Below are 21,408 nucleotides of genomic sequence, written 5' to 3'. Positions count from 1 at the left end.
TGTGTTCTCCCAGACCTCCTCTACCACTGTGACCTTTGAAATACTGGAGATTTGAGTTCAAAGTGTCTAGTTGCTTGGCAGGCACTCTCACTTGAACCATGCCTCCAGTTCTCTCTGTACCTTCCATTCAATCCTCTTTCAGTGCTGAAGTTCCTCAGGGTTCTGGGCTGTGAGCTGTTTCCAAGATCAACACATCCTCCCTAGGCAGATCCATCTTTCCTTTTATGTTGGTCCTGTGGCTTTAACTCAGGGCCTGGGCTCTGTCCAGCTTTTGTGCTCAAGGCTAGTGTTCTACTACTTGAGCCACAGCTCCACTCCTGGCTTTTTTTTTTTTTTTTGAAGACTTTCCTGCCTAGGCTCGCTTTGAACTCCGATCCTCAGACCTCAGCCTCCTGAGTAGCTAGGATTAAATGCATGAGCCACTGGCACCTGACTTGAAGATCCATCTTTCTAGCCTACATCTTCCTCCTGTGTTCTAAGACCTCACATATCAACGGCCTACCAAACAAATCCTCAAGACAAACACCTAAAAGCCAGTCTCCCAAGTCTTTTGACATTCTTCCCCTGCCTTGGTGAGTGGCATCACCATCTACTTTTTAGAATCCAAACCAAAAGTTACTTCTTTCTGGGAGATGTGGTACAAATCCTTCCATAAATGAAGCTACAATTCATGAGGCAGCAAGGGGCATCGTTGGAGACACAGTAGGTACTGTGTGTGAACTTGGTAATCTGGACAATAAATGCATGAGTCCAGAGGAAGAACAATGCCCTTGTTACATACCTCACTGCAGACAGGGCTTCTTCATTCCCTTCACTCAAGAGCCCTACAAAGCACCCAGAATGCACCTTACCATTACCAGCCTTACCTGCCAAAAGTCTCATTCCTTCAACCTACCCTGCCAAGCTCCTGCCAAGCTGTTCACCCAAGATGATGGTTGGGCCACAGGGTCACAACAGCTCACTCGGTGATGTTACTGCTGAACAGAAGCAGCCCTACCTACTCAAGGAAGGCTCTGTCTGTACTCTAGCGGGGCAGCAATCTCTCCCAGGGCTGAGGAGGACATGACATCATTTTGACCCAATCACAAAATGTTCCTATGACGCCCAGAGGAAGACGGCAGTAAAAAGACAAAGGTGGAAAAAACTGGCTCGGGTTCAGACCCTAAGGCCTTGTCTTCTATCACATAAAATCAGCGCCCAGCAGCCAGCCAGGAGCTGCTTGGTTTCCTGAGGAAGTGAGGGGAGGAAATTCACAAAGCAGAAACAAGTAAATCACTGCCCAACTTCCTGAACACAAATCACTGAGCAAGGGAGGGTGCCATTAAAACATCCAAACGGAAAGGCAGGCAGGCAGGGGGAGCCAAGGCTCCAGAAAAGGAAGTAGCACTTCTGGGTCCACCAAACCTCAGACTACTTCTGTGCCAGGGAGACAGGAAAACAGGACAAACTGGATACTAGCTTATTACACAGAAACAGGATCCAAGAAAGCCAGAGAATTAATACAAGAAATATGATTGTTTGAAGACTCTGGTGAAAATTCATGAAATGAGTCTCATCAGCATGAAAAAAAACCAAAAACAATGTAATAGCTTTAAGGAGGCCATGATTAAATTTTTCTTTTTCTGCCAGTCCTGGGGCTTGAACTCAGGGCTGCGCACTGTCCCTGAGCTTCTTTTTGCTCAAGGCTAGCACTCCACCATTTGAGCCACAGTGCCATTTCTGGCTTTTTCTATCTATATGGCACTGAGGAATCGAACCCAGGGCTTCATGCATGCAGGGCAAGCACTCAACCACTAATCCACATTCCCAACCCACTTTTTTTTCTCTAGTAAAGAAATGGCTTGGGGCTGGGAAGGTGGCTCAGTGGTAGAGTGCTTGCCTTGCATGCCTGAGGCCCTGGGTTCAATTCCTCAGCACCACATAAGCAAAATGAAAAAAGCCGGAAGTGGCACTGTGGCTTAAGTGGTAGAGCTCTAGCCTTGAGCTGAAGAGCTGAGGGACAGCGCCCAGGCCCAGAGTTCAGGCCCCACGACCGGACCCCAAAAAAAAAAAGAAATGGTTTAATCTTAGCTACTTGATTGATGAGATCCGTAGGACCACAGTTCAAAGTCAGTCTGACCTCTGGTGGCTTACACTTGCAGTCCTAGCTCTTTAGCAGGCTGAGACAGGAGAATCACAGTTCAGAGCCAGTCCAGGCAAGGAAGTCCATGAGACATTTTTTGTTGTTGTTGTTGGTTAATTGGAGATAAAAGTCCTACAGCCTTTCCTGCCTGAGCTGGCTTTGAACCACAATCCTCAGATTTTTTAGCTTCCTGAGTAGCTAGGAATACACAGGAGTATCTCCGATTAACTTCCAAAAAGCCAGAAATGGAGCCATAGCTCAAGTGGTTAAGTGTTAGCCTTGAACAACGGCAACCAAAAGGCTCAGGGACCGTGTCCAGGCCGAGTTCAAGCGCCAGGCCAGACATGTGTGCATGCACACTCACGTGGGCACACACACCAGCCCAGTCAAAATGTTAGCAAAGCTTCCCCGTCCTCCCCTTCTCAACAAACAAGTCAGGCAGGATAATTCTGACTTGCAATCCCAAATTCAAGCCCCAATACAGGGACAAAAAATAAAATAAAATAAAATGGGACTGGGAATATGGTTAGTGGTAAGAGTGCTTGCCTAGGATGCATGAAGCCCTGGGTTCGATTCTGTACCACATACACAGAAAAAGCTGGAAGTGGCACTATGGCTCAAGTGGCAGAGTGCCAGCCTTGAGCACAAAGAGGCTCAGGGATGGTGCCTAGGCCCTGAGTTCAGGCCCCTGGATTGACAACAAACAAATAAAATGCTTCTATATGCACTGACTTGGGTCAGCCCAAAGTTGAAGCAGCAAATGTAGCCATGAATGAAGCAGACAGCACCCGCTATCAAGGAGCTACTCCAGCAGCAGACACACTGCCTGCATGGTGGTTCCTGACTGCTGACATGTCCTCTGTAACAATTTATCACCACAAAACATGGCATTCCTCTACAAAGCCAATGTAAGATATCATTAGTGGTTCTGGAAGCCTTTCTATTTGGCAACCCACAAATAAGTTATTGTTTCATTTAAGCAGAAGAAAAACTTCTTCAGACACAAAGTCAACAGAGCTGAAATTTACTTTCAAAATAGCAGCGCCTTAAAAAAATGAAAAGGACAAATGGGTTAAATAGTCACACAGATGAAGGAATAGGCTTAATGTTGCTTAAGTTGAGGGTATTTTGGTTTTGTGGAGAAGGGAAAAGCTAGATCAAAGACTTAAAAGCTTATATTTGTAGCCAGGCACTGGTGGCTCACACCTAGAATCCCAGCTACTCAGAAACCTTAGATCTGAGGATTGTGGTTCAAAGACAACCCTGGCAAGAAAGTCTGTGAGACTCTCATCTCCAAGGAACCAGTAAAAAGACAAGTGGAGGTGTGACTCAAGTGGTAGAGCACTAGACGAGTAAAAAAACTGAAGGAAAGCTCAGGGCTCTGACTTCAAATCCTAATACTTGCAAAAAAAAAAGTAATATGATTATTACTACCACTGTAGATCATACTGTGGTCTGTATGTACAGTTATAACTTCCAGAAATTTAACCTTCCTGGAGTCCAGGTAACAAACTACCCTATGGGCTCCTGAGGGAAATGAGGCCATGATTCTACTCACTCTAACTCCAAGCAAGAGGGAATACTGGAGGTGGACAGAACTGAGGAGGAGGTTCAATTGCTACAAATTACAAAGTACAGGACAAAGCCACTTAGGCATGTGGATGGAATCTATATTCTCTCTCCTACTTTAAGACCCAGCGGTGGGAAACCCAGGTCCTTGTGAGCTACTAGGAAGGCTAACTATTGCCTCTCCTGGCGTAGGCCACCAGAGCCTGGGGCACTGAAGTCTGGGAGCCAAGCCAACTTCTCTCAGCCTCAGTTCCTATGCGCACACATTTGCCTCCAGGGCAGAGAGTGGGGTGAGGGAAGACTCAGGAATTCCCAGGTTCCCTAGGCATAAATACACCTAATTAGTACCAAATTCCCCCAATCATTTTTTAATGAGGAAAGTAAAATTTTTTTCTAGTTCTAATTCCATATGCAAAACCTTCCTGTTCCTTCATTAAAAAAAAAAATAAAAGTAAAAGTCAGGTGCTGGTGGCTCATGCCTATTATTCTAGCTGCTCAGGAGACTGAGATCTGAGGACCATGGTTCAAAGCCAGCTAGGGTAGGAAAGTCCACAAGACTCTTTATCTCCAGTTAACCACAAGAAAACCAGGAGTGGTGCTGTGGCTCAAATGATAGAGCACTAGCTTTGAGCAAAAGAGCTCAGGGACAGAGCACCCAGGCCTTGAGTTCAAGCCCTCAATCACAAAAAAAACTAAATTAAATAAATACATAAAAATAAAAGGCTAGGCTCTGGGCTGGGAAGGTGGCTCAGTGGTAGAGTGCTTGCCTTGCATGCATGAGGCCCTGGATTCGATTCTTCAGCACCACATAAGCAGAAAAAGCCGTAAGTGGCACTGTGGCTCAAGTATGTAGAGCGCTAGCCTTGAGCTGAAGAGCCAAGGGACAGCGCCCAGGCCCAGAGTTCAGGCTCCACGACCACCAACAACAAAAAAGCTAGGCTCCAGGGGCTCATGCCAGTAATCCTTGCTATTCAGGAGGCTGAGACATAAGGATCTCAGTTCAAAGCCTATAATTCCAGGATATATTTCTGCATTTAGAAAAGTACTTCATGTCTATCTATACAATTCTACACAAGTGAGCACATATGCATTGTTCTGCACCACCTTCTTTTCACTAATTGTTTCTCTGAGCCAATCTGTATCTGCACTAATAAGTGTTTTTGTACTGATCCTAGGGTTTGAACTCAGGGCCTGGGCACTGTTGCTGATCTTTTCACTCAAGGCTGGTGTTCTACCACTTGAGCCACAGCTCCTTTTCTGGCTTTTTGGTGGCTAACTGACTTTCCTGTATGGCCTGGCTTCAAACCACAATTCCCATATCTCAGCCTCTAGAACAGCCAAGATTTCAGACACACAACTACAGACACACAACTCAGACAAAAAGCTTTTAAATGTACAAAACATATGGAGAATTTAGCAGTAGGTGAGCTGAATCAAGGCTGAGAGACCTATGGATGATATTCAATGTGTCACTTCTACAACAACTACATCACGGAGTTGTCATGAAGACTAAATTGTTACATACACCAATACTTAACACAGTGAGCCTAAAGGCCAATAGTGTTCAGTAAGTTACGGTTCTTAACTATGTATCTCATGCCTGCTTACCTCTCCACCTTCCTACATGTCATGGACTGTGCTGGCCACAGTCCTCAGCTCAAGAACAGCCTTCTCCAGGAAAAATACTCTAACTTGCAGGTTAGAGTCCCTGTCTGAGAAATTTGGGCATGGCCTATCTATCAGCACTTCCCACTGACTGCTTATCAGCTGTCAGGGGTCCAAGAGCAAGAAATTCCAAAGGAGACTGATTTAGGCTCAGAGATGACTGATGCACTAACCCGAATGCCAGGGACAAAAGAAGGGTTAGGGATATGGCTCAAGTGGTAGAGCACTTGCCTGGCAAACTTAATTCCTAGAATTCAAACTCCAGTTTTTATTTTTGCCTGTTCTGGGCCTGAGCAATGTCTCTTAGCTTTTTTGCTAAGGCTAGTGTTCTACTACTTAAGTCAGACCTCCACTTCTGACTTTTTGCTGGTTAGCTAGTGATTTAAGAGACTCACAGACAAGCCGGGCGCGGTGGCTCACGCCTGTAATCCTAGCTACTCAGGAGGCTGAGATCTGAGATTCCCAGTTCAAAGCCAGCCCGGGCAGGAGAGACCGTGAGACTCCTATCTCCAATAAACCACCAGAAAACCGGAAGTGGCGCTGTAGCTCAAGTGGTAGAGCGCTCACCTTGAGCTGAAGAGCTGAGGGACAGCGCCCAGGCCCAGAGTTCAAGCCCCACGACCGACAAAAAAAAAAAAAAAAAAAAAGAGACTCACAGACTTTCTTGCCCAGGCTGAATTCAAACCACAATCCACAGATCTCAGCCTCTTGAGTGGCTAGGAGTACAGGGGTGAGCCACTGGTGCCCAGCTGTCAAACTCCAGTATTAAAAATAAAAAAGGAGGCTCACACTCAGTTCTTGGCCTTACAGAAGTCTAGTCGAGGACTCTACATAGCGCCCCTGGTCAGAATCCCCAGACTGTGGCTCAGACACAAAACCTAGTTCCCTTTCTTGGACCTTCCACTCCCATTTCCACGTCATCTCAATCCTCTCCTAAAAAACCCAAGTCTTTCTTTGGAAGACACAAAATTAAGTTTAAACTTTCTGGTTACAAACACATTCCAAGCATGCTTTCTTGGGGGTTACAGCTGGGTCAGCTTGGTTTAACTTAAAGTTCTCCCTGAAATTCTTCAAAGTACACATACAGTCTCCCAGCTTAGGTTTATATCTTTTCTATAGATGGTTCATTTGTATTATTTTTATTTTATTGCCAGATGTCCATTCATTCAGCAAATGCTTGTTTCCAGAACACTGTGTCCTAAAAAGTGAATAAAACAGACAAGGTTCCTGAAATCTGGCAGAACTTTTTTGGTGTCTCCCTTTGTAGGTTTTGAGCCAATACATAGATATGGCATGCTAGATAGTTGTGATACACTGCCATAAAATGTAAAAATTGAGTTTTTTTTTCTTTTCTCTACACTGTGCCCTTCAGCTGCATTCTGATCTTCCAGTAAAGCAAATGGGTCCATTCTGTAAACATTTCATGACTGTGACTTTACTAAACACAATCAAGGTATAGGAATAGACTAAAAATAGCAGCTGAGCATGGTGGCAAACCCTTGTAATCCCAACACAGTCAAGAGATGACACTATCTCCAAAATAAGTAAATAAGTAAATAAATAAGAAGGGCCAGGAGCCTGTAATTCTAGTTACTCAGGAGGCTGAGATGAGAACTCTAGTTTGAAGCCAGCTAGGGAAGGAAAGTCCATGAGATTTTTATTTTGTGTATGTGTATGCTGGTCTGGGGCTTGAACTCAAACCTGGGCCATGTCCCCAAGCTTCTTTTGCTCAAGGCTGGCATTCTACCAGTTGAGTAGTCATAGTTCCACTTCTGGTGTTCTCTGAGTAGTTTGTTGGAGATAAGAGTCTCATGGACTTTCTTGCGTGGGCTACGTTCAAACTGCAATCCTCAGATTTCAGCCTCCTGTATCCATGGGACTTACATCTACAACTACAAACAAAAAATCACAAGTTGGGGCTGGGAAGGTGGCTCAGTGGTACAGCGCTTGCCTTGCATGCCTGAGGCCCTGGGTTTGATTCTCAGCACCACATAAGCAAAAAGAAAAAAGCTGGAAGTGGTGCTGTGGCTCAAGAGGTAGAGCACTAGCCTTGAGCTGAAGGACAGCATCCAGGCCAGAGTTCAGGCCCCACGACCGGACCCCCCCCCCCCCCCGCAAAAAAAAAAGTCACAAGTGGAAGCTGGGCACCGATGGCTCAGATCTGTAATCCTAACTACTCAGGATGCTGAGATCTGAGGATTGTGATTCAAAGCCAGCCTGGGCAGGAAAGTCCAGGAGATTCTTATCTCCAATTAACCACCAGAAAACCAGAAGTGGCACTGTGGCTCAAGTGGTAGAGCACTCCCATTGAGCTGAAGAGCGCCCAGGCCCAGAGTTCAAGCCCTAAGACCAACAGAAAAAAAAGTCACAAATGGAGCTGTGGCTCAAGTGGCAGAGTACTAGCTTGGAATGAAAAAGCTAAGGAGCAACACCCTTGCCCTGAGTTCAAGCCCCAATACTAATAATGTACCAAAAAACAAATAGGAACTAATGATAAAGTGTCAAATATATCCTGAGTCAATAGGTAGGTAGAAGAGATGAGATACATAAACTAGGAAGATCTCTAGTTTTAGAAACAACAGGCTACCTTGGGAAATAATGAAGGGCTCCCTATCCTGCCAATCACACACTGGGTAGGCAGGAGCAGCACATATTGGGTGGGTGGTTAAGAAAGGCGAGCTAAGCTTCAGAGAATGTCCCCAGGTAGATGGAACAAGTGGAGCATCAAGAGACACAAATGAAGAAACAGTCACGAACTTAAGAGAATGACCCTCAAGAGCTCCAAGGAGGCCAACCTTGATGTAATCATGACAGCAAAAATGGTTCATCACACCAAATATTTACAGGCAAAGTCAAAGGAAAAGAAGAAGCACTGGCTGCTGAACCTACTCATCAGGAGACCGTAAAGGAGAGATCTGGTTTCTAAAGAGAAAAACATGGAAGTGGCACTGTGGCTTAAGTGGTAGAGTGCCAGCCTTGAGCTGAAGAGCTGAGGGACAGTGCCCACACCCAGAGTTCAAGCCCTACGTCCGACAAAAAAGAGAGAAAAAAAACACATTTGAAGCACAGTTCTTAATACTCCCCGCCCCCCTCACCTTTGGTCCAGTACTAGGGCTTGATTTCCAGGCCCACACCCTCCCATCCTGCACTGTTTCCTCTCCAGGCTGAACCACAGTACCAGTTGAACCACAGTACCACTTCTGGCCTTTTGGTTTTTAACTGGAGGTAAAAGTCTCATGGACTTTCTTGGCATTCTACAGTTGAACCACAGCACTGCTTCTGACTATTGGGGAGTTAATTGGAGAAGAGTCTCATGAATTCCTGCCTGGGCTGACTTTGAACCTCAATCCTCAAATCTCAGCCTCCTAAATAGCTAGAATCACAGGTGTGGGCCACCAGCACCCAAAGAATGACACTCATGCACTCTATAAATTTACACTGTAAAGCTGGGTGTCGGTGGCTCATGCCTGTAATCCTAGCTACTCAGGGGACTGAGATCTGAGGCACACAGTTCAATTAAAGCCCAGGTGGGAAAGTCTGTAAGACTCTTATCACCAATTAACCACCAGAAAACCAAAAGTAGCACTGTGGCTCATTGAAGTGGTAGAACGACTATACCCCAATGTAACCCAATGGTGCCCACTGTGGCTTGGCCTCAAGAGGGGATGGGCTGCAAGCTTAGGGTTTATTGTTGAAACTGAGTTCTCGGTACATGCCGGGCACTGGAGGGGATCCTTGTAGGTCCAGCCTCTGGTGTTAGAAAACTGGGCGCTGGTGGCTCATGCTGTAATCCTAGCTAGTGAGGAGGCTGAGATCTGAGGATCATGGTTCAAAGCCAGCCCAGGCAGGTAAGTCCATGAGACTCTCATCTCCAGGAAACCACTCAAAACCTGAAGTGGCACTGTGGCTCAAGTGGTAGAGCGCTCGCCTTGAGCTGAAGAGCGCAGGGACAGCTCCAGGCCCAGAGTTCAAGCCACAACCAACAAAAAAAGAAAAAAAAAAAAAGAAAGAAAACCAACAGACTACCCATGTAATACTCCAGCCTGCTAGCTCAAGACACATTATTTTCCTACAGACTTCAAAGATCTGCTGGACAGTACAGCTCCTGGTATTGTGGGCATCGGATTTTCAAAAGAATAAACATTTAGTAAAACATCAGCAGAATCATGAGCAACATATAACATATATGTATATATGCTTAAATATAAATAAATATATTTCAAGGATGCTAAAGCATGTTGTCTTCCAAAAATCCAGAGATAATTTTAGATTGAAAAAAATCTAGGCTTGCCAAGGGAATCTGAGATCTTTTCTATCTTGGTCTCCAATGCTAACCTACGTATTCGTGTGCAAAAATAGAGGAAGATTAGAATCTCAAATGCCAGACTGAAAAGTTGCCACAACAAACCTGAACTCTACATATGGACTTATCTTGTCAAATGAAACAGCAATAAAATGAAACTTTTTTTGCTTTAAAATACATAGATTAAAAAAAAAAAAAAACCTCAGACATGAAATGAGTATTTCCTGAACTTGTAAAGCAAAATGATTTAAAGGAAAAACAAAGTGCTCTGTAAAGAAGCAACTGTGTTTTTCCAGGAATATGAGAACATATACACAAAAATCTAAGGAAAAATTTGAAAATAGCCCTTTTTTAAACACTTAGAAATTTGTCTACAATATAGCTCATTCAATAAAACTGGGACAAATGTCTAGCCATGTGGGAAATTATTTTGTATCTTAAACCAAAAATAAATTTTAAGTAAATAGCTGAGAAAGAGAGGGAGAGACACAGAGAAGTAAACACAGATGGAATTCTTGTAATACTGAGGCCCAGAAGAATTTTTCCAAACATTTCGACAAAGGGGAAAAAACATACTACCTCTGACCCCATTTGCAAATTTATGGCTAAGATACAAATCAAATCCATTGGGGAAAAATTATCTTGTGACTAACTGAAAACTGTAAATGTTCATCAGCAGGGCTTGGTTAAAAATAATGATATACTATGAAGACTATAAAAGTGACCACTTATGTGTTCATTGCTATCACCAAATTGTGAGCAGTGGTTGTCACTCATTTTTTTTCCCCCCTTGACACTTTTGGTACTGTCTTGAATGTTTTTTGTGTTTTGTTTTTCAAAAACCAGAACCAGTGAAATGAACTGCTTTTCTAATAGGGGCTAGTGGTGATGTTGAGGGGTGGGACCATAATCTTTTCCAAATGGGGGGCTTCCCCCCCCTCAAGCTGAATGTTCCTTGGTGTGTGTGTGTGGGGGGGGGGGAATGTTACGAAGTATAAACAAAATTCTTATCAGGACAGACAGGGGCGGCTTCTTTGCCTCTGCACCGTCGGTGGCAGGGAAGAAAAGACACACCCCTGACCCTGCGATCGCTCCCTACTCCCCCATCCCCACCCCAGGCGTGGGTCTTTCAGTCCTCAAAGCCCAGCTCCACCTGGGTTCCCCGGGGAAACCCCGCCCCCTCCCCTGGTCCCACTGCGCCAGCAAGGCTCCCCACAGGGCCGGAAAATCACGTTCTTCTCAGGCCCCGTGCGGCGGCACGGCCGGGAAGCTGCGCCCAGCCCAGTCGAAAGGGGCAGCGGGGGGGGGGGGGGGGGGGGGGGGGAGAAGGGGGGAGGGGGGCGGTGGCCGCCGTGGGGCCGCGCGAGGGCCGCGTCCCCCTTCCCAATCCCTCGCGGACCCCCGGCGCCGGCCGCACACGCACCCCTTCCACCCCCCGCCCCAGCCGCGGTCCCTCCGAGGACGCCGCCGCGGCGAGCTTCCGGGAGCCGGTGCTGGCGCCAGTCCGTGGCCCTGACCGAGTCTCCCAGACCCCGAGTCCCACCGAGCGGCTCCCCGACGCCGTAGTCTCCAGACCCCTCCCCTGCCGCCCCCGATTCCTAGGCCGGGCCTGCGCGGAGCTGACCCTTCCGCGCTTCCGTCCGTCCGTCCTCCCGGCCGGAGCCCTCACAGCCCCGGCGTCCTCCACAGAGCGGGCGGACAACCTCACCCACCCCACCTCCCCGCGTGAAGCGAAGCCCCGCGAGCTCCCCCCGCGACCCGTTACAACTGTGACCCCCACACACACCCCACTGCCCACCGGCCCACCACGCGACCCTCGGGGTTCGCCGACGCCTGGGGCCGTGGCCGAAGCTGCCCGCGCGCCCGCTCGCTCCTCACCTGCGAGGCGCCCCGGCTCCCAGCGCGCGCCGCCCCGGCCGGCTGTGTACACCGGAAGTGACGGCGGCGGAGGCCGCGCCCCCCGCAGGCCCCGCCCCCGCCCCGGGCGGACTCCGGATCTCCTCTTCCTTCTCCTCCCCACCCCCCACCCCTCTCAGAGCCGACCCCTTCCTCCGCGCCGGGCCCGACGGGGCGGGGGGCGCCCCTGAGCGTCCTCTCCCTCGCGATCCAGGGACCACCCCCCCACCCTGGGGGAAGAAGGGGACCTTCTAGGAGCACCTGCAGCGGGATCCCGCAGGCGCCACTGTGGCTTGGCCTCGAGAGGGGATGGGCTTCATGCTTAAGGGTTTATGGTTGAAATCGAGTGAAATGATGAGCACTGTGAGCTCTCGGTACGTGCCGGGCACTGCAGGGGACCCTCGTAGGTCCATCCTCTGGTGGTGGAAAACCAACACTACTGTTAGCCATGCGTGTGACCAGGTAGTGCCAATTATAACACGTGATTGGAGAGGAAAGTGGAAGAGGGGAGGAGTACCCTGACCTAGAGGAGGGGGAGGAGGAGGGAGGAGGACAGGAGCACTTTCTTAAATCCCTAGCCCTGAAAGGAAATTCAAAAGAGAGGGAAAGAGGGAGAGGGAGAGGAAAGGAAAGAAAGAGGAAGAGGAAAGGTGGAAGGAAGGGAGGGAGAAGAAAGGCTTCAGTGGCTCATGCCGGCTACTCAGGTGGCTGATATCTAAAGATCATGGTTTAAAGCCATCCTGGGCATTAAGTCCTTGAGACTCATTTCCAATTGACCAGCAAAAAGCTGGAAGTAGAGATGTGACTCTAGTGGCCCCGAATTCAAGTCTCAGTACTTGCACAAAGAAAAAGCGGGGGGGGGGGGGGGCAGGGAAAAGGCCTTGAAACAGGACAGTGGACAGGAGAGATGCTTAGACTTCGCACCAAGTGCCTCCTCACAGTAGCTCTCAGATAAAAGTGAAGTTGAGCCAGGACTCCTCGGGGTTGAACACTGAAGAACAGATAGAGCAGTTAGTTACCAACAAGCTGGACTGGGGACCCCAAGCTACCAAAAGCTAGCTTGAGGAGGAAATGGACAGGTTGCTTGGAGGAAGGTCTATCTATGGAGGCTGGTAAGGTGACACCTGGCAGACTTTTTGGGTTAAAGAAACTCCTGCACAGAGAATAAGCTCCTCTCCTTCCCCCCTATACTGAGGTCTCCTGCTTGCTAGACTGGCACTCTACTACTTGAGCCATGCCTTCAAGCTAACTTTTTGCTAGTTATTTTGGAGATGGGAGCCTTGAGGACTTCTGCCCAGGCTGGTTTTGAACTGCAATCCTCTATATCTCAGCTGACTAGCTGAGATTATAGGTGTCTGGCTTAATAGCTGGCTTTTTATGAAGGTTTCACGTTCTATATTTCAGAAAGGCTGAAAAACCAGAATATCCCACTTCCACGGGCTCCCAGGAGTTTGAAAAATTGACTTTTCTTTTTTGTTATGGGGCTTGAACTCTGGGCTTGGGCACTGTCCTTGAACTCTTCAGCTCAACGCTTGCCCTCTACCACTTGAACCACAGCGCCATTTCCAGCTTTTTCTGCTTACATGGTGCTGAGGAATCAAACCTAGATCTCATGCATGCAAGGCAAGCACTCTACCACTGAGCCACCTTCCCAGACCAGAATTGACCTTCTTGAGCACTAAGATTATTACTGTTGGCTCGAGTGCTATTGAAGGCAGGAAGAGCAAGAGCTTGCATTACCTGTTAGTTTTAGTGGGAGCATCTGAGACAGCCTTTGGGGTTTTCACAGACAAGTCTACTTGATCTACTTGTAAGCAGGGAACAAGAATCTAGAGAGGATTTTTTTTGGGGGGTGGGGGGTGGAGAGAGTATTCCTTGTGCAGGAGGTAAAAGTTACAAGATAGCTGTCTCAGAAAAGCAGCTAGCTGCATTCCAGAATCCACAGGATTTAGGAGCTGGTCTGAAGAGAGCTGGCCAGACATTCTGAGCACAAAGCAACTGGCTGCATTTGCTGGGTTTGGAGAGAGACTGAGGGGAAAGGCCAGAGCTTAGTCAGTGTGGCACAGCAACAATGGAGGTGAGGGTTTGTGAGGAAGGCGAACCTTTCTCCAGTCTCCAGATTGCTCCCTAGAGGGGAATACTGGGGCCGGAACTCAGGGCCTAGACAGTATCCTTTAGCTCCCACTCCCCTCCCCACTCAAAGCAGCTGTTTCACTACTTAAGTCACACCTCCACTTCTAATTTTTGCTGGTTAATTGGGAAATGAGTCTCAAATTCTTTTCTGCCCAGGCTGTCTTCTAGAAAGCTCAAGTGAGAGTGCTAGCCTTGAGCAAAAAGCCAAGGGACAGTGCCCAGGCCCTGAGTTCAAGCCCAAGTACCAGCACACGTGTATGCACAAGCATGTGCGTGTGCAAAAACACACATCAGGGTGGAACAGTGTTTCATTAGAGGAACATCCCTTCAGATTCATAAACCCATGGTGTGGGGGGGAGGGCCCCCAAAGGATCTTAGATCTGGTTAAAGAAACTAGAACTCTGTCCTACATCCCTGGACGTGGGTGGACTTTTCTTTCCATTATCAAAATGTAATAACTCCAACTGCTTGTTACTGAAACAAGAGAGGATTTATTAGCCTTAACAAAAAGAGCACTGTGACCATCAGAATGGCTGTCCTTGGCAACAGGCCCGATGCCTGGGAGTGACTCCCACATGGCAGCCCATTGGTTCTCTCTAGGGCACCACAGGAAGGAGGATCCAAAAGGTTTGTCAAGTCTTCATTCCTTCTATGGGAATAAAAATCCAAAGGACAGCCAGGTACAAGTGGCTCAAGCCTGTAATCCTAGCTACCTCAGGAGGCTGAGATCTGAGGAGTACAGTTCAAAGCCAGGTTAGGGCAGAAAATCCTGAGACAAAGAGCAGGAAGTGGTGCTGTGGCTCAAGTGGTAGAGGGCTAGCCTTGAACCCAAGATGCTCAGGGACAGCACCCAGACAAGGCCCTTGAGTTCAAGCTCCAGTACTAGCAGCATATGTGCACACATACATGCACACACACACACATTTGTAAATAGTCCCGAGAAGAATTGGTCAAAGTTATAAAGTCAGTTTAAGGAATATAAAAAGTATGGAATAGCCAGGCACTGGTGGCTCACACTTGAAATTCTAGCTACTCAGGAGTCTGAGATCTGAGGATTGTGGTTCCAAGCCAGCCTGGGCAGGAAGTCCACAAGATTCTTATCTCCAATAAACCACTCAGAAAACCTGAAGTGGTGGTGTGACTCAAGAAGTAGTGCACTACCCTTGAGCTGAAGAGCTCAGGGACAGCATCTAGGCCCAGAGTTCAAGCCCCATGACCAACCAAAAAAAAAAAAAAAGTATGCAATAGCGGAATAGCTGATGTGACAGAATATGTAAGGAGACTAAGAGGACAGAGGAGAAAGAAATGATATAAAGAGGATTGGGGGCTGGGGATGTGGCTTATTGGTAGAGTGCTTGCCTAGCATGTATGAAGAGCTGAGTTTTATTCCTCAGGACAATGTAAACAGAAAAGCCAGAAGTGGGGCTGTGGCTCAAGTGGTAGAATGCTAGCCTTGAGCAAAAGAAGCTCAGGGACAGTACCCAGGCCCTGAGTTCAAGCCTCAGGACTGGAAAAAAAAAAAAAAAAAGATCAAAAGCCAATCAGACTACTCAGGAGGCTAAGATCTGAGGATCGCCGTTCAAAGCCAGCCCAGACAGGAAAGTCTATGAGACTCTTACCTCCAATAAACTACTAGAAAACCGGAAGTGACGCTGTGGCTCAAGCGGTAGAGCACTGGCCTTGAGCTGAAGAGCTGAGGGACAGTGACCAAGCCCAGAGTTCAAGCCCCAAGACCAAAAAATAAAAAGCCACTCAAAGCTAAGAACCAGCTCAGGCCTGTCTGTAATCCTAGCTCAGGATGAGTTCTGAGGATCACAGTTCAAAGCCAACCTAGGCAGCAATCTCCAATCTGCCATAAAGCAAAAAGCCAGAAGTAAAGCTGTAGCTCAAAAAACTCTGGGACAGCACCCACTATCTGAATTCAAGTCCCAGGACAGACACAAACATCCAGACAGATACATACACACACAGCCAAAAGCCAATCAGGAAACTTCTGGACAAAAAGTTATAAATAAACCAAAGAGTGGTTTCCTTTTGGGTGAAGCAGAGAGGAAACAGTACTTCTCAATGAACAATATTTATTTCATCCATAACAAAGATTATATACTAGCTGTAGACAGTTATCTTGAGAAGCATATTAAAAGGACACAGGTTGCTGGGAGTGGAGAGTATATTTTTGTATTATGTGGTCAGTAGTTGATAAACTATGTAAACAAAATATAGGACCTAGTGGTTCATATTTATAATCCTAGCTACTGGGGAGGTTGAAATTGAGGTTCAATGCCAACCAGAGCTTATTTTTGAGACTTCATTTCAACCAATGGCTGGGCGTGGTTGTGCACACCATTTATCCTAGTTACCAGGAAAATGCAAAGACTGGTTTAAGCAATGTGTGCCTGCCATCCTGTCATATAAGGAAGCATAAGATTACAGTTCAGGCCCACCTGAGCATAAAGAGGAGACCCTACCTGGGAAATAACCAATGCAAAAAAGGGACTGCAGGTTAACATGACAGGAACACCAGTTCTTATCATTCATTTTTGTGATGATACTGAAACATAAACTCAGGGCCTGAGGACTGTCCTTAGCTTTTTTGCTCAAGGCTGGTCGCTCTCCCACTAGAGCACATCTGGCTGTCTAGATGAGTCTCACAGACTTTTCCTTGTGCTCTCATTTGGCTTTTTTTGCACAAGCTGGAGCTCTTGTCATTTGACCCACACCTCCACTTCAAGCTTCTTGCTGATGAATTGGGGATGAGTTGCACACCCATTTGCAGGGTCATCAGTGGTGCGGTATGAGGCTGACAGTGCAAAATTATGTAGACTAGGTAAGCAGCAGGACTGGGGGCCTCTTCATACACTGAGTAGTAAACAGATTCCAGTGCCCAGTACCAGAATGACTGGAAAAGCCAACTAGTGGAATGCATTAGTCTCATCTAGACCCATGCTTTCCTCACCCCTCCAGACTTGGCCTTCTTCACACCCAGACTGCTCCAGCTGGAGGGGAAGGCCAGATTTTCTGTGCCTTTGCTGGCTGCTCTTAAGTTGTTTCTGGGCTGCTCAACTGGAGTGACTATGAGTCATCCCTTTAGAGTCTCATTACCAAACTCAAATATGCTCTAGTCATTAGCTCAGCACCGGTGGCTCATGCCTGTAATACTAGTTACTCAGGCAGCTGAGGTCTGAAGATCTAGATTCAAAGCCAGCCTAGACAGTAAAGTCTGTGAGGCTTTTATCTCCAACTAATCACAAAAAATCCAGAAGTGAAGCTGTGGCAGAGCATCAGCTTGAGTGAAAAAGCGAAGGGAGAGCACCCAGGCTGAGTTCAAGTCTCATTACAGGCACAAAAAAATATTCTGGCTGGGAGCTGCTGGTTCATGCCTATAATTCTACTCAGGAAGCTGAGATCTGAGAATCACAGTTCAAAGCCAGCCCAAGCAGGAAAGTTTGTGAGACTCTTGTCTCCAATAAAGTATGTAGAAAAGGCCAGAAGTGGTGCTGTGGCTTAAGTGGTAGAGTGCTAGACTTGAGCACAGGAGCTTAGGGACAGCGCCCGCCCCGAGTTCAACCCCATGACCGACAATTTTTTTTAAGTTTGTTCCCCCCACCGCCTAAGCTGCTGTTTCACTGTGCACTGTAACTTAGACATCAGGATTGTTTACAGCATTTACTTACAATCAACATGACCACTGCATTCCAATTTAATGCATTTGTCATCCAAGCTCATTAACTCTGAACTTCTTCCAGCTCTGTTATCACCAAAAATCAGAAACCACATTAGATTCAGAGTTCTACTTCATGCCTTGGAGCAAGGTATGTTTTAAAACCAAAAGCCTTTCTTATTTGGTGCCAGTTCAGGAGCTTGAAGAACCCAGGGTCTGGGTATTGTCCCTGAAGTTTTTTACTCAAGGCTAGCACTCTACCACTTAAGCCACAGCTCTATTTCTGGCTTTTTGGTAGTAAATGGAGATAAGATTCTCTCAGACTTTTCCTGCCCAGGCTGACTAAAACCAAGATTCTCGGATTTTAGCTTCCTGAATAGCAGGATTACAAGCATGAGCCATCAGCATCTGGACTGGCTCTTTATCTTAAATACCAGTAGTAATCCCTGGTTTTTGTGAAGACCCAAACACTTAACCCCTCACATTCCAACACCCCCTAAACGTCAGTTTATATGGAGAGCCACTTTCCTTACAGCTCACATTAGGTCCTACAATTGGAGAGAGGAATGGTCCAATGGACAAATTTTCTTCACCACCACTGCCATCTTTTTCATTTCTACTGTGCTGAGGATTCAATCTAGAGCCTCATATGTACTAGGCAAACACTCTACCTTCAACTCAAGATACTATCTTCTCTCTTTACCTGCAGGAGATAGATTTTGGACTAAGGTTGTAGCTTCGTCTGTGCATGGTTGGCTCAGTTTCATTTCACAAACTTTAGGAAAGGAAGAAAGGAACTTTTGACTTTCCCTAAATATATATAATGATAAACCTTAAGACATAATTAAAAATAGATTCAGGGGGCTGGGATGGTGGCTCAGTGGTAGAGCGCTTGCCTTGCATACCTGAGGCCCTAGGTTCGATTCCTCAGCACCACATAAGGAAAAAGAAAAAAAAGCCGGAAGTGGTGCTGTGGCTCAAGTGGTAGAGTGCTAGCCTTGAGCTGAAGAGCTGAGGGACAGCGCCCAGGCCCAGAGTTCAGGCCCTACGACCCGACCCCCACCCCCCAAAAAAATAAATAAATAGAATCAGTGCTTATAGCCTATAAACATATTATGCTAATTCTGGCCCTATTACTATTTTTTGGTAGTAATGGGTTTGAACTCAGGGCCTCTCACTTGCTAGGCTGTTCTACCACTTGAGCCACACCCCCAGCCTAGCTTTTGGCTGATTATTTTGGAGATCGCGTAGAGCAAACTTTTCTTCCCAGGCTGGCCTCAAACCAGATCTCAGCTTCCTCAGTAGACAGAATTACATGCACAAGCCACCAGTACACAGTTCTGATCTGGTGGCTCATGCCTGTAATCCTAGCTACTCAGGAGGCTGAGATCTGAGCATTAAGGTTCAAAGCCAGCCTGGGCAGGAAAGTCCGAGAGACAAATCTTATCTCCAATAAACCACTAGAAAACCAACTAGAAAACCGGACATGGTGCTGTGGCAAAAGCGGTACAGTGCTCACCTTGAGCTGAAGAGCGCAGGGACAGCACCCAAGCCCAGAGTTCAAGCCCCACAACCGACCAAAAAAAAAGTGCTTTTCATTTTATTAGTATTGGAAGAGAATGTTAACTAAGAGAAAGAACTCTGACAAACATTTTTTTTTCTTCAATAGTTTTATTCTGCTTTAGAATAAAAACCTTGCTTTAATATAGTAAGGTGCACTGCAGGTATGCCAGGCTGCCAGTTTTTACCCAGACAACAAATGCCCCAGCCAGTGACCAGAGCTAGGGGACCTGTGAGCTCAGACTTCCAGAGCAAGTGAAACTGGTATCTACAGTTTTTCTCCTAGAAATCAGCCTGGGACATATCTCAGTCTACACAGATGTTGTCATAGCTCTTGCTTGGATGCTCAAAATACCTCCAAGATGTGTTAATCTCAGATTTCTGGGGTCCTCCAAAAGGTTTTGTTGATAACATGCAAGCAAGTGGTACTCAACAGTATTCCCTAAACTACAGCTGCTGAGTACTGGATCTTAGTAGTGAAACCGAATTATAAAACATTTCCTTGTAGATCTATACAAAAGATAGAAAATGAAAACGATCAACCATGTTTCAATCCTCCCATTCTCCTACAGTGCAGTTTTTTTCACATCTTTGTCACTCCTGAATATTGTAAGGACAAAGATCAACAGCAACAACAAAAAGATAAAAATATTTAAATCTTTGGATCCCTTTATTCCATGGCCTTCATAAAAAAACAAAAGTGGCCAGATTTTTTTTTCCTACTACAGCTTAAATATCAAAAGGTTTGACCAGTAATTTATAATTAGCCGTGAACTCTATATTGAGTCATTTGTGGGTCACAGGCCCAAGGACCAATGCCAATGATAATGTTGCCAAAATAATTTTGAACATTCTGAATCCTCTTAAAACATAATGGAATGAGTCAATGTTATTGAAAAAAAAATTAGTCATGTCCAAGAAAAGGCTGATGCCTAATTTTAATGTGTTTTTTTTTTTAAAAAAGAGGGGAGGATTACTTATTTGAAAATACAGCTAGTACATTCTTATCTATGATTATTTACATTCATATTCTGAAAATATCTATTTGGACAAATCCTGTGGTATGCCATTTGCTACAAAAAGAAGTTCTATGACATGGAGCAGGAACAATTTATCCTTTTTAGATAATGGAAGAACGTATCAAATCTTCATTTATGTTCCAAACATTAAAAAAAGAAATCAAAACCTGTAGCCTGGAAAGCTCAGAGAAAGAAGAGCCACCATGACCCTGCTCCTCAGCTCATCGATTTCTGCAAGGACACAGTATGGTTGCTGACTTTAAAATGTTTATTCTTTAAAAAATTAGTTGCTTTTTATACAGCTATACAAAGTTCTTAATGTTTCTTTGGCAATGGAATATAATGGAATTTTACAACTATATAAAAAAGTTACCTTTGCCTAAGAAACAGTATTTACTGTGTATACATAGTTGACTGACAAAATTCTCTACCATCCAGCACCCTAATTAATCGACGAAATAAGCTACCTCATTATAGGATTTCCAGAAAGTCACACTCACACACATACTCACACACACACACACACACACACACACACAGGTACACACACGTACACACACACACATACAAAACCCTTCGGTGGCTCCAAACACAGTATCACGGCCCTGTCTGCGGGCAACTTGCAATAATTGCCAAATACAATTCAGTGATAAGAAAAATCTTTTCAGTGATGAAAAACAAAAAAACAAAAACTGTAAGTCCCACTGAAGTACAGCTTTAGTTTAACTATACATAAAAAGTTACTTAACATTTTCCTGTTCCAAATATATTTAACGCTCATTTTTTTTAAAGATGAGCTGCCCGCCTCCCACCCCCCACCCTCCAATAAAGTAACTGCATTTTATCTTTGAAATTAAGCAGAAAATAAACAAAACCCAGTGCTGGTGACAAATATACAGCAAATTCACTTCTTCATTCTTCACAAAGACAGAAACCAATTTTCAGGAACATGAAGAGCTAGAAATTCACCTATTTTCAAAGACTTGTTTGTAGACTATGCAGCAACTTTGTTGTCTTTCTAAAAAAAAGGAAAAATGCGCTCGTCAATGTTCTAGAACTTCTTTCACATATTTTATACTTTGCCTTCTTTTGACTTTCATGGAAAATGCTTTCCTGACTTCTAAACTTTCTAAACTTCCCCACCCAGAAACATCTTCCAGTCCCCACAGAGACACACATGTACTCACTATTTTGGAGATTCTAGTAATTATTTATCTGTATCTAAGTACTTGCAATATCCATCCATTTTTACTTTTTGAATTTTCTGAAATTCAAAAGGTTCCACAAGGCGGTGACAACTAGTGTCCAGAGTTTCTTGATCAGTTACTTCTTCCTTCATTCTTTGCATCCTGCTTCCTCCTCCCAGACTTATTTCCTATTTCCCACTTCCTTTATTATGTGAACATTAAATGGTACTACTAATTTAATGAGTCTACTAATTTAAAAAAGTGACACAAAACTTCTCACCAAAGTGTCTCTT

At 45.7% G+C, this 21,408-nt stretch overlaps 2 protein-coding genes across 7 annotated transcripts in view; both read right to left on the bottom strand.

The window, feature by feature from the left end:
• Positions 1 to 11,582, bottom strand: part of Garre1 (granule associated Rac and RHOG effector 1) — a 62,790-nt gene extending 51,208 nt beyond the window's left edge. Inside the window, exon 1 of the mRNA XM_042668159.1 lies at positions 11,538 to 11,582. The gene's annotated coding sequence lies outside the window, so the exon portion shown is untranslated. The remainder of the gene's footprint in view (positions 1 to 11,537) is intronic.
• Positions 11,583 to 19,010: 7,428 nt separating this feature from the next.
• Positions 19,011 to 21,408, bottom strand: part of Lsm14a (LSM14A mRNA processing body assembly factor) — a 39,901-nt gene continuing 37,503 nt past the window's right edge. For 4 of the 6 annotated variants that reach the window (XM_042667845.1, XM_042667846.1, XM_042667849.1 and 1 more), the window contains one exon: positions 19,553 to 20,946. Coding sequence is in view for 3 of the 6 variants with exons in the window: in XM_042667846.1 (XP_042523780.1) it covers positions 20,923 to 20,946 (24 nt within the window). In the remaining 3 variants the exon portion in view is untranslated. Of the gene's footprint in view, positions 19,420 to 19,552; positions 20,947 to 21,408 lie in introns of those variants that run through there. The other 2 variants (XR_006145534.1, XM_042667847.1) reach the window with 1 other exon arrangement.

Source organism: Dipodomys spectabilis, unplaced genomic scaffold, assembly GCF_019054845.1.
Source record: "Dipodomys spectabilis isolate Male_0828 unplaced genomic scaffold, ASM1905484v1 ptg000422l, whole genome shotgun sequence".
In the NCBI taxonomy this organism is placed as follows: Eukaryota; Metazoa; Chordata; class Mammalia; order Rodentia; family Heteromyidae; genus Dipodomys; species Dipodomys spectabilis.
The sequence above is the reverse complement of the archived record's forward strand: the minus strand, read 5'-3'. Positions and strand labels throughout refer to the sequence as shown.